We start from the raw sequence: 16,490 nt of genomic DNA on the forward strand, positions 1-16,490 counted from the left end.
CCTGACAACCCTCTTCAAAAGGCCTGTCAGCAGCCATGCTGGGTTTGGGGCTGAGGGTTCCTGGAGTAATCTCCTGGCACATAATTACTGGTGGGGGGCAGCTGTAGCCAGCAGAAAGGCTGTCCTGAGGGTCACAGCAAGGGGTCTCTCAGAGGCGGAACACAGCCGCAAGATGAAAAGCTAGATAAAAATCTCAGAAATAGTTGAGGGAAGCACTTGGAGAAGAGTTGATTTACTGCAGGAAGGCCAGCAGAGGCTTGTGCCATAATAATTTAGATAAAAACAGGAAGTATAATTCCATTTCACAAGAAGTATAATTCCATTTTATACTCACAACTAGGGAGGTAGTTAATAGAGGAGCACAAACAATGAAGCATCCAACATGACAAGCTAGAGTTTATCCTCTGAAGTCAGAAATACTTTTTAATAATGGGAAATATTAATATGATAAATCACAATAATAGGTCAAATAAGAAAGCCATGTGTTTACTTGAATAGAAAGGCATTCAATAAATTCTAATAACACTCTGAAAAAACAGCTTAAAAGGATAATGGGTATGTGAATATATCTCAATTTTTAAAATGGGATACTGCTTTAAACATAATGACTAGACAAAGATGTCAATTATCATCAAATAATACTGTTTAGAAATTTCTGAAAAAAGAATTAAGGTACGCAATAGCAATAACAAATATCATGTAGGAAAGGGGAAAAAAAGCTCTCAAGATCTGCCATTCATAATACTGTTAAACTAAAAAACCCAAGATGAATAATGAAAAGCCATTAGCAATATTATAAAGTTCAATAAGGTACAACACAAATCAATAGCTTTCCTATATAACACCAATAACCAATTATAAAATAAGATGGGAAAAATACCATATCTAGAGTAGCAACAAAAAATACAATTCCCACAAAAACGTTCTACATGAAATATTCAGGACTTATAAAACTAAAAAGGCTAACTTTTACTGAGAGACTTAAAAGAGTGCTTTTAAAAATGCACCATTTTGTTGGATGTAAAGATTCAGTACTCCGAAAATGTCTATTTTTCCCAAATTAAAATACAGGTTTAATGAAAATTCAATTATAAATAAAAGTAGAAAGGGAGGAGTGACAAAATTACTCTGATTTTCCAAGTTAGAAAAGGCAAAAATACCTAAGAAAATTTTGCAAATGAAAAGTAATGAGAGATTTTTTTTTCCTTAGCAGATATTTAAACACATTATAAAGCTACAACAAATAGTATGATGGTACTAGCCCCAAATGCTTTGAAAAGACATTAAAATATATAATAACTGAATATCATGAGGAAACTATCATAAGCCAGCAGGGGAAAGGGTGAACAATACAGCAAATTGTGTGACCTATGAGGCCTTACATGATTTCATCCCATCTACCTTTCCAACCTCATTTAGTAACTCTCTTTGCCCACCCTGTTCCAACCTGGTAGGCCTTCTTTCAGAACCTCAACATGCCAAGCTTTTTCCTGCCTCAGGCCCTGACACTTGCTGTTCCCTCTGCCTAGGGGTCAAATCAGTTCAAATGTCACCTCCTCAAAGATGGCTTATTCCTGACAACCTCTGTTCAAATACCATGCTTACTCCCAAACCAGGCACTCAGTTATTAATGGCAATTGCCACTCTCTGAAATTACCTGATTGGTTAACATGCTCATCAGTTCTAACTAGAATGGAGGCTCCCTAACAGCGGGCTCCTTATTTCCTTGTTTCTACAGAGTCCTCAGGCCTCTAGAAGAGTGCTCAGCACTTACGAGGTCCTTAAAAATCTTATATGCATACATATATAGATATACACATACATCCATAAACATACATACGCATATGTGCGAGTGCAATAATTCTGTATTAAATGTACACATGAATAAATATTTCCAATATTGAACTTAGTTGCACAGGCAGATATTCAGTTACAGACTTATTAATAACAGATTTACTGTTATTCATTCTCATTACATAACATCATCATTTAATTATAATCTTATCGTCATCGCTTATTTTTATCATCATTATGAACCACAGTATAAACAGAACATGGTTAAGTAAATGAGACTCTTCCAGGGCTAACTTTCAATTAAAGTTAAATTCACATCCTATCTTTTATCCACTGTGATTCCTGTTTTCACTGCAAAGCCAAGGGTTTTGTGAGCAAGTGGTGACCAATTAATACTTGATACCCTAAATGAGAGCAGATAAGCTAAGACTTGTAGATTTAAAATAGAATATGGGCATTCACTGTCTGGCATTGCTCCTCCTTTTCCACCTCCTCTCCCCGTCTCCACACCACCTCCCATTCTGCATAGGAAACTCCATCTGCTAACAACTGTCATTTTTCAGTTCCTATTGTCCTCCCCCCTCCACTGTGAAACAGGAACAAAAAAGAGTGCTATGAGGATCATAGAGCAAGAGAAAATAATTTTCTTGCTGTAATAAGAACAAAGAGAGGGAAATGGACTTGGCTCAGTGGATATAGGGCGTGCGTCTACCATATGGGAGGTCTGCAGTTCAAACCCCAGGCCTCCTTGACCTGTGTGGACCTGGCCCACATGAGTGCTAATGCGCACAAGGAGTGCCGTGCCACGCAGGGGTGTCTCCCGCGTAGGGGAGCCCCACACGCAAGGAGCGTGCCCCATAAGGAGAGCCACCCAATGCAAAAGAAAGTGCAGCCTGCCCAAGACTGGAGCTACACACACAGAGAGCTGATGCAGCAAGATGACACAACAGAAAGAAACACAGATTCCAGTGCCACTGACAACAACAGAAGTGGACAAAAAGAACATGCAGCAAGTGGACACAGAGAACAGACAACTGGTGCGGGGGAGGGGAGAGAAATAAAATAAATCTTAAAAAAAAAAAAAAAGGAGAGAGAGAATCTATACAAAAGAGTCAAAATTTAGGAGTTAGATCATCCAAACTTTGAGGTCTGTATAGCAGAATCCCTTCCTAAAAATAAAATAAAATAAACAGATTATAAAGATGTGTTCTTTGTCTCTAATTAGGTTATATGTTTCACATTCTAAAATAACCAATCACAGTCTATGTGGACTGTTTGCTTCTTTGAATGTGTACTTTGTTTTTTGTCAGAGTACCTGTTGTAAAGGATCAAGGAGTACTGAAAAAAGAAAAAAATTTCAATAGTCTTTCTTTGCTTAAAGAAGTTTTAATTATCTACTTACTGAAGAACAGGAGAGAGATTTACAGGAAAAGCTTTGGTCTGAATTGCTCCAATATAGTTAAATGTTTTTATCAGGGCTTTTTTTTTCCTGTGGAATGTTTCACAATAAAGTATATTACCAGTCACTGACCTCTGGAAAGATCCAAGTGGCCTCAGGACTAGTGTGACCAGGCCAGGCCATATCTTTGATTTTATTAATATATCTGTCCTAAAGAATGCAATTTCACAACTGTGTGACCCCATAAAGGAGCTGTAAATTGCTTCCCACCCTGTTCTTCATAATTTTGACAAAACAGGAACTAGCTGTGCTTTTTCTTTTTAACCTCCCATATTCTTTATATGTCTCCTGTAGAAGTTAAAAGTTGAAGTTTGAACTCTTGTTGTATAATCTTATCATAGATAAGCTTGTTTACTGGACATTCAGAAAGAATATTATGTGATGATACCATTCTTCCCATTACAATCTAAAAATATGTATTATTGGATCTGTTCTCCAGCTGGAATCCAGCTACACATAAATACACTTATTCAGTTTGCCTCCAGCTTAAAAAACTCATGTTTCACAGCTCTAGAATTGCTTCATAAGAAAAAAAGCTTTAAAGAAACCTATACAAGCCCCACCCCAATCAAGATGGTGGAGTGAGATGCTTCAGGGCTCCATCTCTCCACAGAATCTTTGACCAACCAGCAAAACTGGCAGAAATATCTTCTCAAAGCTCAAGAAAATAGTTAAAAGAACTGTAATAACAGAGCAAGCACTACATCAAGAAAAAGACTACTTATAAACAGTAGAATCTTATGGCTCCCTGGATGGCACCTGCCCTACCCCTCACTGGCTCAGCCCTAAGCCAGCCTATGGATCCCTGGTCCTGGTTCTGAAGGAAGCAAAGTAACCTCCATGCACATACTGGGAGCATGTATGTCTAGTGCAATCTGTCTGATGGGGGCCTGAGGGATTGCCATCCTAGAACTTGCCTTGTATGTAGATACTGTTCACTGTGCTTTCCTTACAGAATGCTGTAGGAGAGCAGTAAAGTCACGCTACCTGAGGAAAAGGATTGTTGGGTACAGTGTCATGGCCAGGAACATGAAGACTCTGTTTCCTAGGAAAGAAGAGACATTCAGAACAGTAAAAATGAGGAAATTCCTAAGGCTGCATGTGCATACCCAAGATAAGACACTTGCAGAGACACTTTGTCCTGGAGCTATTCTCTAAACTCATTCTTTGGATAAGCCCTGAAGAAGAGCACTTGAACAAGTCAATATGCAAAGACTAGAAAAGATGATTTCTTTTTTTTTCTTCTTTCTTTCTTTATTTTATTTCTTTATTTTTTGCATGACATTCAAGGAAAGCTGAAAGTTGTGTCATAATACTAGCTGGCTACAAGCTTAAGGAACAGATGTCTCAGTGTCTAAATTCCAGCAATAACACATTAAAATATCAAAATGTCCAGGTTTTAACTAAAGGTTAAAAAGCATACAAAGAAACAGACAAAGGAGGATATTAAGGCATTAGAAAACATAATAAGGAGGACCAGACCTGGAGCATACCAAATAAAGACTTTTAAAAATGGTCTTTAATAGGCTCAAAGAGCTAAAGGAAAACATGGACAAAGAACTGAAGGAAATCAGGAAAATGATAGATAAACAAAAAGAGAATGTCAATAAAGAGATGGAAATTATAAAAAGGAAAAAAAAGAATTGAAAATAATAGTAGCAGAAATTTTTAATTCCCTAGAGGAGTTCAACAACAGATTGGAGCTAGCAGAACAAAGAATCAGAGAAACTGAAAATTAAAATCATTCAGTCTGAGGGGCAAAAAGAAGAAATAATTAAGAAAAGTGATCAGGTCCTGAGAAACCTGTGAGATACTATGAAGCATAGCAAAATATGCTTTGTGGGAATCCCAAAAAGAGAAGAGAGAAAGGGGTAGAAAGAATATTCATAGAAATGGCTGAAAACTTCCCAATTTTTTTAAAAAAGACATGAATATGTACATCTAAGATGCTCAATGAACTCCAAACAGGATAAACCCAAATAGACCTATATTGTGGCATATAAAAATCAAACTATCAAATGCCAAAGATAAGAAAGAATTCTGAAAACCACGAGTAACATATCCCATGCAAAGGAGCTTAAATAAGATTTAGTGCCGACTTCTCATTAGAAACTAGAGTCAAGGAGGTAGTGGGATGACATATTTAAAGTACTGAAAGCAAAAAAACACAAGCATTCTATAACATATCCAGCAAAACTGTTTTCAAAAATAGAGTAATTAAGACATTCCCAGATAAACAAAAGCTGAGGGAATTCAACACCACCAGATGAACCCAATAAGGGATGCTAAAGTGAGTTATAATTGCCAGTACTACTGTCTTTTTAGTTTGTAACTCCACTTTTCACTTCCTACAGGAGCAAAAGGCAAATGCAATAAATTGTATTGCTAAATCAATAGTTTTGGACTCACAGTATATAAACATGTAATTTGTGACCAGAACTATATAAAGATTGGGGGAGAGAAAGGTAGAGGAACTTATTTCGTATACTATAGAAGTTAAGTATCAATGCAAACAAGACTGTTACAGATTTAGCATGTTAAATTTAAGCACCACAATAACTACAAAGACAATGTTGGAGAATATGCAAGCTCATAGAGACAAAAATTGAAGTAGAGGTTGCCAGGGGCAGCAGTGGTAATGGTGAGGGGAATGAGGTATTAAATCATAATGGGTATAGGGTTTCTGTTTGGGGAGATGGGAAAATTTTAGTAATGGAAGGTGATAAGGGTATCATCATATAGTGAATGTGATTAATCCCACTAAATGGTAAGCTTGGGAGTGGTTGAGATGGGAAAGTATGAGTTTATATATGTTCCATAATTTAAAAAAAAAAAAAGGAAAAGAAAGAACAACTAAAGAGACAATGACAAATGCAATTCATAATTCTAGATGAGATCTAGCAAGGGAAGAGAAAAGGCTCAAAGGGACATTAAATATGAAAAAAAGTAGAATATATACTATTAGATTTATATGAATGTTAAATATCTTGAACTTGATAACTGTATTTAAGGTGGTTACATAAGTGAATATCCTTGTTCTTAGGAAATGTACACAGCAGTATTAACAACTCAAGGATCATGTATACAACCTATATTCAAGTGTTGAGAAAATGGATGGATGGATGGATGGATGGATGGATAGAAAGATACATAGCTAGAAAGAATTATAAAGCAAATGTGGCAAAATGTTAAAATTTGTATATCTGGGTATCTGAGGATGTGACACTTTGAAGTTATTTTATGAATCCCGAAAAGAAAAAGATTATGTTCTTGAACTAATCCATTCCCATGGGTGTGGGGCCCTTTTGATTGGATTACATCAGTAAGGCATACCTGAGGTTGAGTATCCACCCACTTAATGGAGCTTTATATATACAGAGACACACAGAGAGAGACACACACAGAGAAAGAAACCACCATTTTCTACTCTACCATGTGAGAGAGGTCACTCAATGTGGAGTATCTTTCAGTGTGGAGTATTACTAGCAGCCAAAGTTTAAGCATGAAGTCCCCAAGAGGCTGGACCCATGAAGCAGCTCAAGGTTGAAGAGACAAGCCATAGCCTGATAGCCCACAGCTGAACTTGGGAAGAAAGCAGAACAGCCAAGACTGAGAGAGGAGGCCTGGAGAGAAACAAGCACTACCATATGCCTGATTGCCATGTGGCAGGACACCAGGATCACTTTCATGAGAAAGCATCTCTAATGGTGCCTTGATATGAACAGTTCGCGGCCTCAGAACTGTGCAAGCTTTTACCCCAAATAAAAGTCAACCCATTTCCGGTACTTCATATCAGCAGCCCTGAGGGGGCTGGAGATATTTTGGAGTTCTCTGTACGGGATTTTATTATTCTTGTGACTGTCCTGTAACTTTGAAAGTATTTTAAAATAAAAAGTTAAAGAAAGAAATCATATTCAATTTTTCACCATCCTGCTCCATAACCAACAGAACTACAAGACAATGTACAACCCAAAACAATGAAACAAAAATGTTATACATAAAAACAAGAAAAATCTAAGTACCATATCATCACGGTTGTTACAGTAAAAAAGGAAAACAGTTACTTGCCACCTATGTTACTATAGATTCCAGGTGAATAACAAGTACTCTGTATATTTCTTAGACCAGGCAATCTTCATTTACGTATTATTTTATCCTTTGTACATCTTGTAGTTTCAAATGTCCATTGCAATAATAAGAAAAATGCCCAACAGAAGTTTCTGCTAGTATGTGATAAAAAAAATTATGCTTCACCCTTAGTGTTCTAAACTTCATGTTCTAATAAAGACGGTCATATATGTTTTTCCTTCAGGAACATAAGGATTCTGGGGTCAGATTTCTCCCAGGTGAGGTGGGTTGGGCAGAATGGGCATGAATAAATATTCCATCTTTGACTACTAAAAGTCAAGTAGTTACGAATGTCAGGAACTAGAACATATTTCTAACCAGAAAATGATTTAAAGGAGGGATGGGGAAGAGTCATTGGAAGAGAAACCTAGGACTCTGGCATTCCAGTCATGCCTAGATATGTATGCTCAGCTTCCAGAATCTAGTACCAAACACTTATCCTCTTTCTCTTTTAATTTTTGCTGCTTTGCTCCTCTCTGACTGACAGTCTCCAACCTCATTCATTCATCTCTTTGCTAATTTCCAGCATCTGGTTTCTGAATCAATAGAACTTACCATCCTGGAATTTAGCATCTATTCTGGACTAGAGATACAGCAGTGAAGGAAAGAAAATCTCTGACCTCAAGGAGCTTACAATCTAGCGTGAGGAAAAAGACAACAAAATAAATAATTAAAATATCTAGTATTGGCTGACTATATACAATTGCTGGTAGTCAAACTTTTGGACCTGCAAAAATGACAATTTCATATAAGTCAACCTATATATCAAAATGTGATGACTGTTATTTGAAAATAAAGGGGAATATATAGTGGGATGAATGAGGGAGTGAGGGCAGAAAAGGCTACAATTTAAAACAGGCAATCGGCTCTGAGTAGTGTAATTATATGAGATTACCCCCTACTTTCCATTAAATTTTTAAAGACTATGAGTTCCCTTACAAAGAGGTTTTTCATTTTTTTAATGCTTATAAGACAACAAGGAAGTTGCTGAAAAACTGGAATGAGTCATTTAAGCATTTAAATTTTGGGATACTTATATTAAACAAGAATATAAGATGCAGATCATATTAATACTATCTTACTCATGTTCTGTGAAACCAGATTAAAAATATGGTGTAGTATAAAAGTTTAATATATATATTCTAAGCCTTAATTTAAAAAATTAGAAATGGATTGTATTTTAATGAGTTTAGTGTAATTTTACATTGTTACATTTTTTAAAATACACATGATCAAAATATAAACAGTTCCCATTGCTGAATCATCCAAATAGCCAATACATGAGAGATTAATAAACTTCTAACTTGTTTGAATCTTTAAAAAAAAAAATAGCCAATTTCCATCTACCACAATGTTTTCAATTTTTAAGTTGTTATATGAGCTGCAAAAATGTAGAGACAGGGAGGAACTACTTATAAAATGTATTTATGAGACAGCTTAATTAATTATTTAAAAATAAATTTAACTAATACATGGTTTAACTATCAACATACTAAAAATAGTATTATCACAACTTGATAAATAATTTCCATAAAAATTAGAATACTGGTAAAATTAATAATTAATTGATTGAACATGGAATGAAACCAAAAGGAAAGATTCAGATTCTTCCTTAATACTGATTGACTAGCCCAGGTATCTAACAACTCATGTGTGCTACTTTCCCAAAAGAAATCTCTATACCAGCCCTGTCCAATAGAACCTTCTGCAGTGATGCAAATGTTCAGCCTTGTTCAGTAAAGCTACAACAGTCACATATTTACTGGGCAATTGAAATGTTGCTAGTGCAACTGAGGAACTGAATTTTTCACTTTATTTAAGTTAATTATATATTTATATAGCCACATATAAATATGTGAAGAGCATACCCTTCAAAAATTATATATAGTCTTTAACCTAGTTTGTTCCCCAGTGAAGACTACTTAAGCTTAAGTTCTTGTCTTCAGTTTGCAAGTCTGCTCATTTTGCCTTCCTGAGCTGTTGCATAGCTGCAATAGCCCTTCCTAGCTCAGGAAGTCCAGCCTGGCAGAGCCCTGGATTCTCCTTATTTGGCCATGATAGGAAATGGGAGAGAAACTTTAAGTGAACAGATAACAACTAAATGTCCAGGAATACTTTTAGGCACCATACTTAACCGTGAAGGCAAGAGATTAAATGCTAAAATTCTATGATTCATTTCCATGCCTTCAACGTTGACAATAACTATTTTCAAAATTATATTGTATTTACAGGATAATCCCAGCACCCTAAGCCTCACCGAAATCTATCCCAAATCAAAACATTGAATAGACACCAGGTATTATTTGGAATCACTCATCATGTAGTCATTTCTCTGAATTATTAAGTAAAAATGAAAACCTTCTCCATTCTGTTGTTCTTAAGAAACACACTTCAAAACCCAAAGTGTTATTTCATAATTTATTGTCATTCTTGGGAAACTTAGGGTACATGTTTACATTCTCAAATCTGTTATAGTTGTTTAATTTCAAATGGATATCCATATCCAATATTTGCCAAATTTTATAACTTGTAGTCAATAGATACGATAGCTTTAGTAATTCACTGGTATAGAAATATGAAGTAAAATGCAGTAAGAAAATAAAATTTTATAAAAGGATAAGAAAGTGGATCCGATGTGTATGTATCTGACAAAAGCGAGTGCAGCTCAACACTTACTGGTTTAACACGACATCAAGAATGAATGATGTTCCAAAGGCATCAACCTGGAAGCTTGCCTGGTCAACATGAGTCAACTGCAATATCAAAAAGATAAAAGGTATTTGTTATTTAACCATAGCAACCAGACAAAAGGTATTTCATATGATCATTATAAGAGGTTTATAACATCGAAAATGAGAAAATCAATTCAGTGTGGAGAATAAATGAAAACATGTTAAATTAAAATTTGTATCTTTTGAAGCCAAGCTTTTAAGAAGTAAATTGCCACCTAATAAAAGAGGACACCTTTCTAATCTATCTCAAGTGGCTGAACATTTCATTTCTGAGAAGACTGCACTTCTTTCAATTTATTCTATATTAAATGGCTGACTCTTTAAAATTAAGCTTTATATATTAAAAAAGAAAAAAGGAACTATTTAATTCAAGAGTAAAATAATATGGTGAATATGATCTGTTCTAAAAGCAAGGTAGCCAAACCTCTAAAAAAGTTGTTAATCATATTTTAAATATATACTTTAAAAGTAATATTTCAGCTCTAATTTACTAAACCTAATTTCACAGAGGTTTTCTAAGAGCAACTGAACCTTTCTACATCTAATTTTTTTTAGGGGGAAAAAAAACACTATTTCTTATGACATTCTAGAAATTCTTAGCAAGACTCCCAGGGTACTCTAAATTTTAAAATGTAGTGTTGCTAATAACATTAATATTATCACATTTAATAATTATGTACATTAAGTGAAAAGAAAGGAGGAAGCAAAACTGTCTATTCCATTTGACTGCTCAATAAATATCAGTGAGGGAAGCAGACTTGGCCCAGTTGTTAGGGCGTCCATCTACCACATGGGAGGTCCATGGTTCAAACCCCAGGCCTCCTTGACCTGTGTGGAGCTGGCCCATGCGCGGTGCTGATGCGCGCAAGGAGTGCCATGCCACGCAGGGGTGTCCCCTACGTAGGGAAGCCCCACGTGCAAGGAGTGCCCCCCATAAGGAGAGCCACCCAGCGCAAAAGAAAGTGCAGCCTACCTAAGAATGGTGCCACCCACACGGAGAGCTGACACAAGAAGATGACACAACAAAAAGAGACACAGGTTCCTGTGCCGCTGACAACAACAGAAGCGGATAAAGAAGACGACGCAGCAAATAGACACAGAGAACAGACAACTGGGGCAGGAGTGGGGGGAAGGGGAGAGAAATAAATAAATAAATCGTTAAATAAATAAATAAATAACAGTGGCTATATCTAAACAGTTGGACTATGAACTACTTGAACTTGGGCCTTATCTGTTTCCATAGAACCCAAAACTTCTACAATAAATGTGTGTAATTCCTCCAGTGAGAGAAAAAATAGCAAGCATTATTTTAGGGATAAAAACAATCTAAGCAGCTGCATTTACATAGCATGTGAAGTAGATGGTGCTGCTGCTCCCTGGGGACCAGCATATCACAGGAACAGACATCCTTGTATTTTGTGGGGCACAAAGAGCACCTCAGTCATCCCTGAGATTTTCATCCACAGTAAGCTATGATATTAGGTGAAAAGAGAGAGCTTAATTATTAGTAACAAAGCATTTTGGGAAGAAAGGATAACTCCTCTATTTTCAAAGCTCTAAAATAAGTGGGGTTCAGAAAGTGCTGAACCCCCATTTCTAAAACATTCTAATCCTGACAAAACCCCAATGATGAAGAACTATCTGTGTACCTCACAGCCTTATTAACCATTCAACTTTAACTCCTCATTCTTCCCAATTCAAACCAGGCTATTGCCAAACTCTGGCTTCTTTTTTTCTTTTGTGATAGTTCTTGTAGCCACACCTTACTCTCCATTTCTACATCTGCCACAGATCTTTCTAAAGTTGCCTCCTTACAAAAATACCAGGTATAAACCCCACTTTCTCTACTGTAACAAATTCAAGCTTCTCTACCTGGCTTGAATTTCAAGACCCTCCACAATTACCTCCCTTATCCCAGGCATGATGGCACAGAAGTCCACGAGCAACTATTCACACCCCTTCATACACTGCTCTCTCTTCTACTCTTCAACAAGCTGTGTTGACTCCAACTTTTCTGCGGCTTTCGTTCATCTTTTTGCTGATTGCTTTTCTGAACCAGACCTCTGGCTAGTGGTCGTCACTAAGGCTATTTCCCAGAAATGGCCCTACCCATCCTTCAAAACTCAAATCAAGTTCTTCTTCCATGAATCTTCCCTCTTTCTTCACACTAGAGGTCAAAACCTCATGAGGTACCAGCAACAGTATTCAATTAGTATTGCCTGATTGACTCATTTGAGGGCTGTTTTTCAAGCACTTGAACTTAACCAACTGAACAGCTATAAACTACCTCATGTTGAAATACTGAAATGCAGTCCTTCCATAAGGATTTTTCTTAATGCTGTATCAGTGAACAGGATTGCTCCTTTTGCCTAAATATTTAGTTTCCTGAAGTGTTAAGAACCATGTAATGAGAAGAGCCTGAGTAAGTAAAGTTCTGCTTACCAGAATTGATGTCTCAGTTAAAATAAACCTCTCCTTCCTCCATTCTCCCTTGCAACTTGTGTTACTGTTATAGATCTTACCTTAGTCTACTTGGAATTAGAAATATCAATACTGTACAGGTGCCACATATTATCTTGGTATCATGATTGATGCTTGAATAGAGGTAATAGTATCATTCTTTTTTTTGGCAAGGTATTTATTGTTTGCATTAATTCTATTTTTCTTGTAGCTCTATCTTTCATCTGATATTTTATTGATCTTAGCCATGTTCCATAGACAAACTGCTATACTTAAATTCAAAATAAAATCTACTGACAAAATGTTTAACTGCTGTTTAGTAAATAATGCTTGCATTATTGGTAATAATAACAGGAGAATGTTAACACAATTTTAATGTAAGGCAGGCTTCTGTAGACTGTACACAGATTTATTCATTCAACAAACATCTATTGAGATCCTAACAAATGCTGGGAACTATTTAGATTTGGAAGACATGTGGTGATGAAGACTGACCATGTTTTTACTCTAGTTTAGCTCATGTTCTAGTAGAAGGAGATAGAAAATGAACAATTATATAAAAAATAAATTTAGAAAACAAACACACTATTTTCAGATTTAATAAAACAGGGTAATACTGTTGGGAGTAACCAGGAAAGATGGGAGTTTAAGGTGGTTCTAGAAAGCCTCTATGAGGAGGGAACATCTGAGTGAAGACCTAGATAACTAGAAAAGATTGGGATGGGGGCTGACATGTACTGCCAAAGAACTATTCTAAAAAGTTGAAGATTTTAAAAATAATATTGGCTTTCAGAAATATCTGAAATACCTAATTTTGCAGACATGTATTCTTTCAAATTACTACTTAAGGATTATTTGTGATTGAAAAAAAACTTAAGTATCATAGAATCATATTGGGAAGACACCTTGAACTCATACAATACAACACTTTCATCTTATAAATAAGGAAACTCAGGTCAGTGTGAATAAATGTTACTTCCAAGGAAGCGAACTTGGCCCAGTGGTTAGGGCATCTGTCTACCACATGGGAGGTCCACAGTTCAAACTCCGGGCCTCCTTGACCCGTGTGGAGCTGGCCCATGCGCAGTGCTGATGCACACAAAGAGTGCCGTGCCACACAGGGGTGTCCCCGCATAGGGGAGCCCCGCGTGCAAGGAGTGCGCCCCGTAAGGAGAGCTGCCCAGTGCAAAAGGAAGTTCAGCCTGCCTAGGAGTGGCACCACACACACAGAGAGCTGACACAACAAGATGGCGCAACAAAAAGAAACACAGATTCCCGTGCCGCTAACAACAGAAGTGGACAAAGAAGAATACGCAGCAAATAGACACAGAGAACAAACAACTGGGACAGGGAGGAGGGGAGAGAAATAAATAAATAAATAAATCTTAAAAAAAAAAAGACATGTTATTTCCAAAGTCCCATTAGTTGGTGGCAGAATGGCATCACATTTCTTGACAGACCCTTTCCATCATGCTTTAACCTCTCGCTTTCACTGTGCAGCTTAGAAATGCTTGTAGGTTTTACTGGGTTCTAATGAGTAATTATTATAATAGGTGTACTTTTAAAGCCAGAATATGAAAAGAAAACCAAAACATGAAAACGGTCTTTAGAATTCTGATGTGTTTTCATCAGAAAAGCTAGTACCTGTTCAAAGAGCAATTTCAAACACAAAATTGAAAATTACAGTTAAAATATATACATATATATGGAAATCCATCTTTAAGGGAAAAAAATTACATGTAAGGTAAAGTATATATAGTATGGTAAAGTGTGTGTGTGTGTTTTAAGGATTGAGACAAGCAATGAGGTTAATATTTAAAGAAGCTGTGAAACAAAAGACTACAGGAGAAAAGTGCAAAAATATAAAATAACACCCCAGATGGTAAGAACTCTTAATAAATCAATATAATTGCATAAGGATAATTTTAATTTCAAATTTCGAAAATGAATCATAGAATTTTAGGACCAGAAGAACTCAATACAATCTCCAGATTGAGATCTGTTGTTATTCATGAGCAATAGCTGAAATTTAACTATGAAGTAAATATGATCCCTATGCTCCTTATTTATTTTCCTCTTGGCAGCCAGTCCTTTCTACTCACACCTCCAAGAGGCAATGAACAAAGACCAACCTACATGTTCTAGAGAGCAAATGCAAACAGACTTCTCAGGATTCTCTTATGGATAACTATTTTTTAAATCAAAGTTGACATTAACACATTCAAGGTAATAGCAAAATTTTGATACAAGGAGAAAGGTAAGGTAGTTTGGGCTTTTAATTAGGTCCAATATGAATAATAAACCAGTGAACACGAATGTAGTGAGAATAGTACCAATAAAATGGCATTGTGCAGCACAAAAATTATGAAATGAATTAACTTTAAAAAGAAGTTTTCATTGCATATAACAATCTTCAGCTACTCTGTATTTGAAATATTTCTCTGCCATTTGATTCCTTCTGATTCCTTCAACTCAGTTTTTTAAAAAATACAAGTGTACTTCCTGGAATCTATATCTTGAACCTTGAGTTCAATAAGAAACAAAATGCTAATAGAGAAGTGTTCTTGTATATATTAACCCTCTTTTCTACACCAGAAAAGACAATTGAAGAATCAACATAACTTCATCATGTTTATGCTATTGCCTTACATGAACTTCTGGCAAAAAAGGTAAAGGAGATTGATACTGCACTATCTCTTAAACATGAGTAAGATTCCTCACTCAGAATTTGTTATGGCTGCACTAGCAAGATAGTTTTCCTGTGGCCAGTTAGGATATGGAAGTAATCTTGTGAACTGTATTACAAAGGTATTTGTTAAAAGAAGATTCTTCCCACAGAAGCCTACCAAAGACATAAATTAGCATGATTCATATAAGAACAGTTGAGTTTTCTAACCATATTTTTACATCTATATAAATATGATAAATACATCTCCCTTTTCTATCTGGGCAACTCAATAATATCTATAGCTATCATAAGCTGCACTATATATTGCATTTAATTTACACATTATCTTAAACCAAACTGGTCCTGAAATCAAACCTTCTGCATTTAGTATGACAAGAACTAGAACAATGCCAAGTAGCAGGATATTAAAAGAGAAATGAAACAAAACAATCTTTAGAGTCAAGCAGAACTGGGTTTGAATTCTGAGTCTTCCACTTATAGTTGTCCTTATTTGCCGATGTATAACCTGAGGGCAGAGATATGTCCTCTGTGTAAAGCTCAGTATTCAGGAATCCCTAATTGAAACTATACATACCATAAAAAATAGCTCTTAAGAGGCATTCCCTGAATTTGCCTTGCTGAGTTTCCAGTTCTGAGAACACTATAAACCCTGGATTATGTGATTCACTGACTCCAAAGGGCTCTTCTCTCCAGTGGATCCTGCTCCAACAAGCCAGAGGTAGAGAGAATCCCTGCTGCCTCCTTCTGCAGAGTCAGCCAACTCTGGCTCCAGTTCCCATTTTCTCATCTCCATTCAGGAAGTCAGGCAGCCTCATTACCTATTTATGCTCCGGCTATCTTCTGATAAATCAGCCTCTCCATCATCTTTGCCATTAACCATCCATTACCAGGCCTTCAATTAAAGCTTTGAGCAAGAAAATGCTTACCTGCATAATCCTGAAAGTCAAAGCAGACCTCTAAGATACTAGGTAGCCTAAGAACAAAACAATATGTGGTCATATTGGGTTGTATATAAATCTGAGTTCAAGGAACCCTAGCATTTAGACACAACAAAATCAGTACGGAAAAATCCCTCAGATGAACTTGGGAAACTGATACTTTTCCCTGATACAGGTAAGGCCAAGGAGAGAAATCAGAGCTCTTCCCGTCCTGCTACTGGCTTTACATTTGATTTAGGCTGGAGTTACTAAAACTTTATCTTGCTTTATCTTGTTTTTCCCATATGTGA

At 36.3% G+C, this 16,490-nt stretch overlaps 1 protein-coding gene across 22 annotated transcripts in view; it reads right to left on the minus strand.

Annotated features, from left to right (window-relative positions):
* ADAM22 (ADAM metallopeptidase domain 22) overlaps positions 1-16,490 on the minus strand; it is a 255,747-nt gene that overhangs the window by 198,097 nt on the left and 41,160 nt on the right. For all 22 annotated transcript variants that reach the window (XR_011648822.1, XR_011648821.1, XR_011648820.1 and 19 more), the window contains exon 3: positions 10,058-10,134. Coding sequence is in view for 14 of the 22 variants with exons in the window: in XM_058297026.1 (XP_058153009.1) it covers positions 10,058-10,134 (77 nt within the window). In the remaining 8 variants the exon portion in view is untranslated. The remainder of the gene's footprint in view (positions 1-10,057; positions 10,135-16,490) is intronic.

This window comes from Dasypus novemcinctus, chromosome 5 (genome assembly GCF_030445035.2).
Source record: "Dasypus novemcinctus isolate mDasNov1 chromosome 5, mDasNov1.1.hap2, whole genome shotgun sequence".
Classification (NCBI taxonomy): Eukaryota; Metazoa; Chordata; class Mammalia; order Cingulata; family Dasypodidae; genus Dasypus; species Dasypus novemcinctus.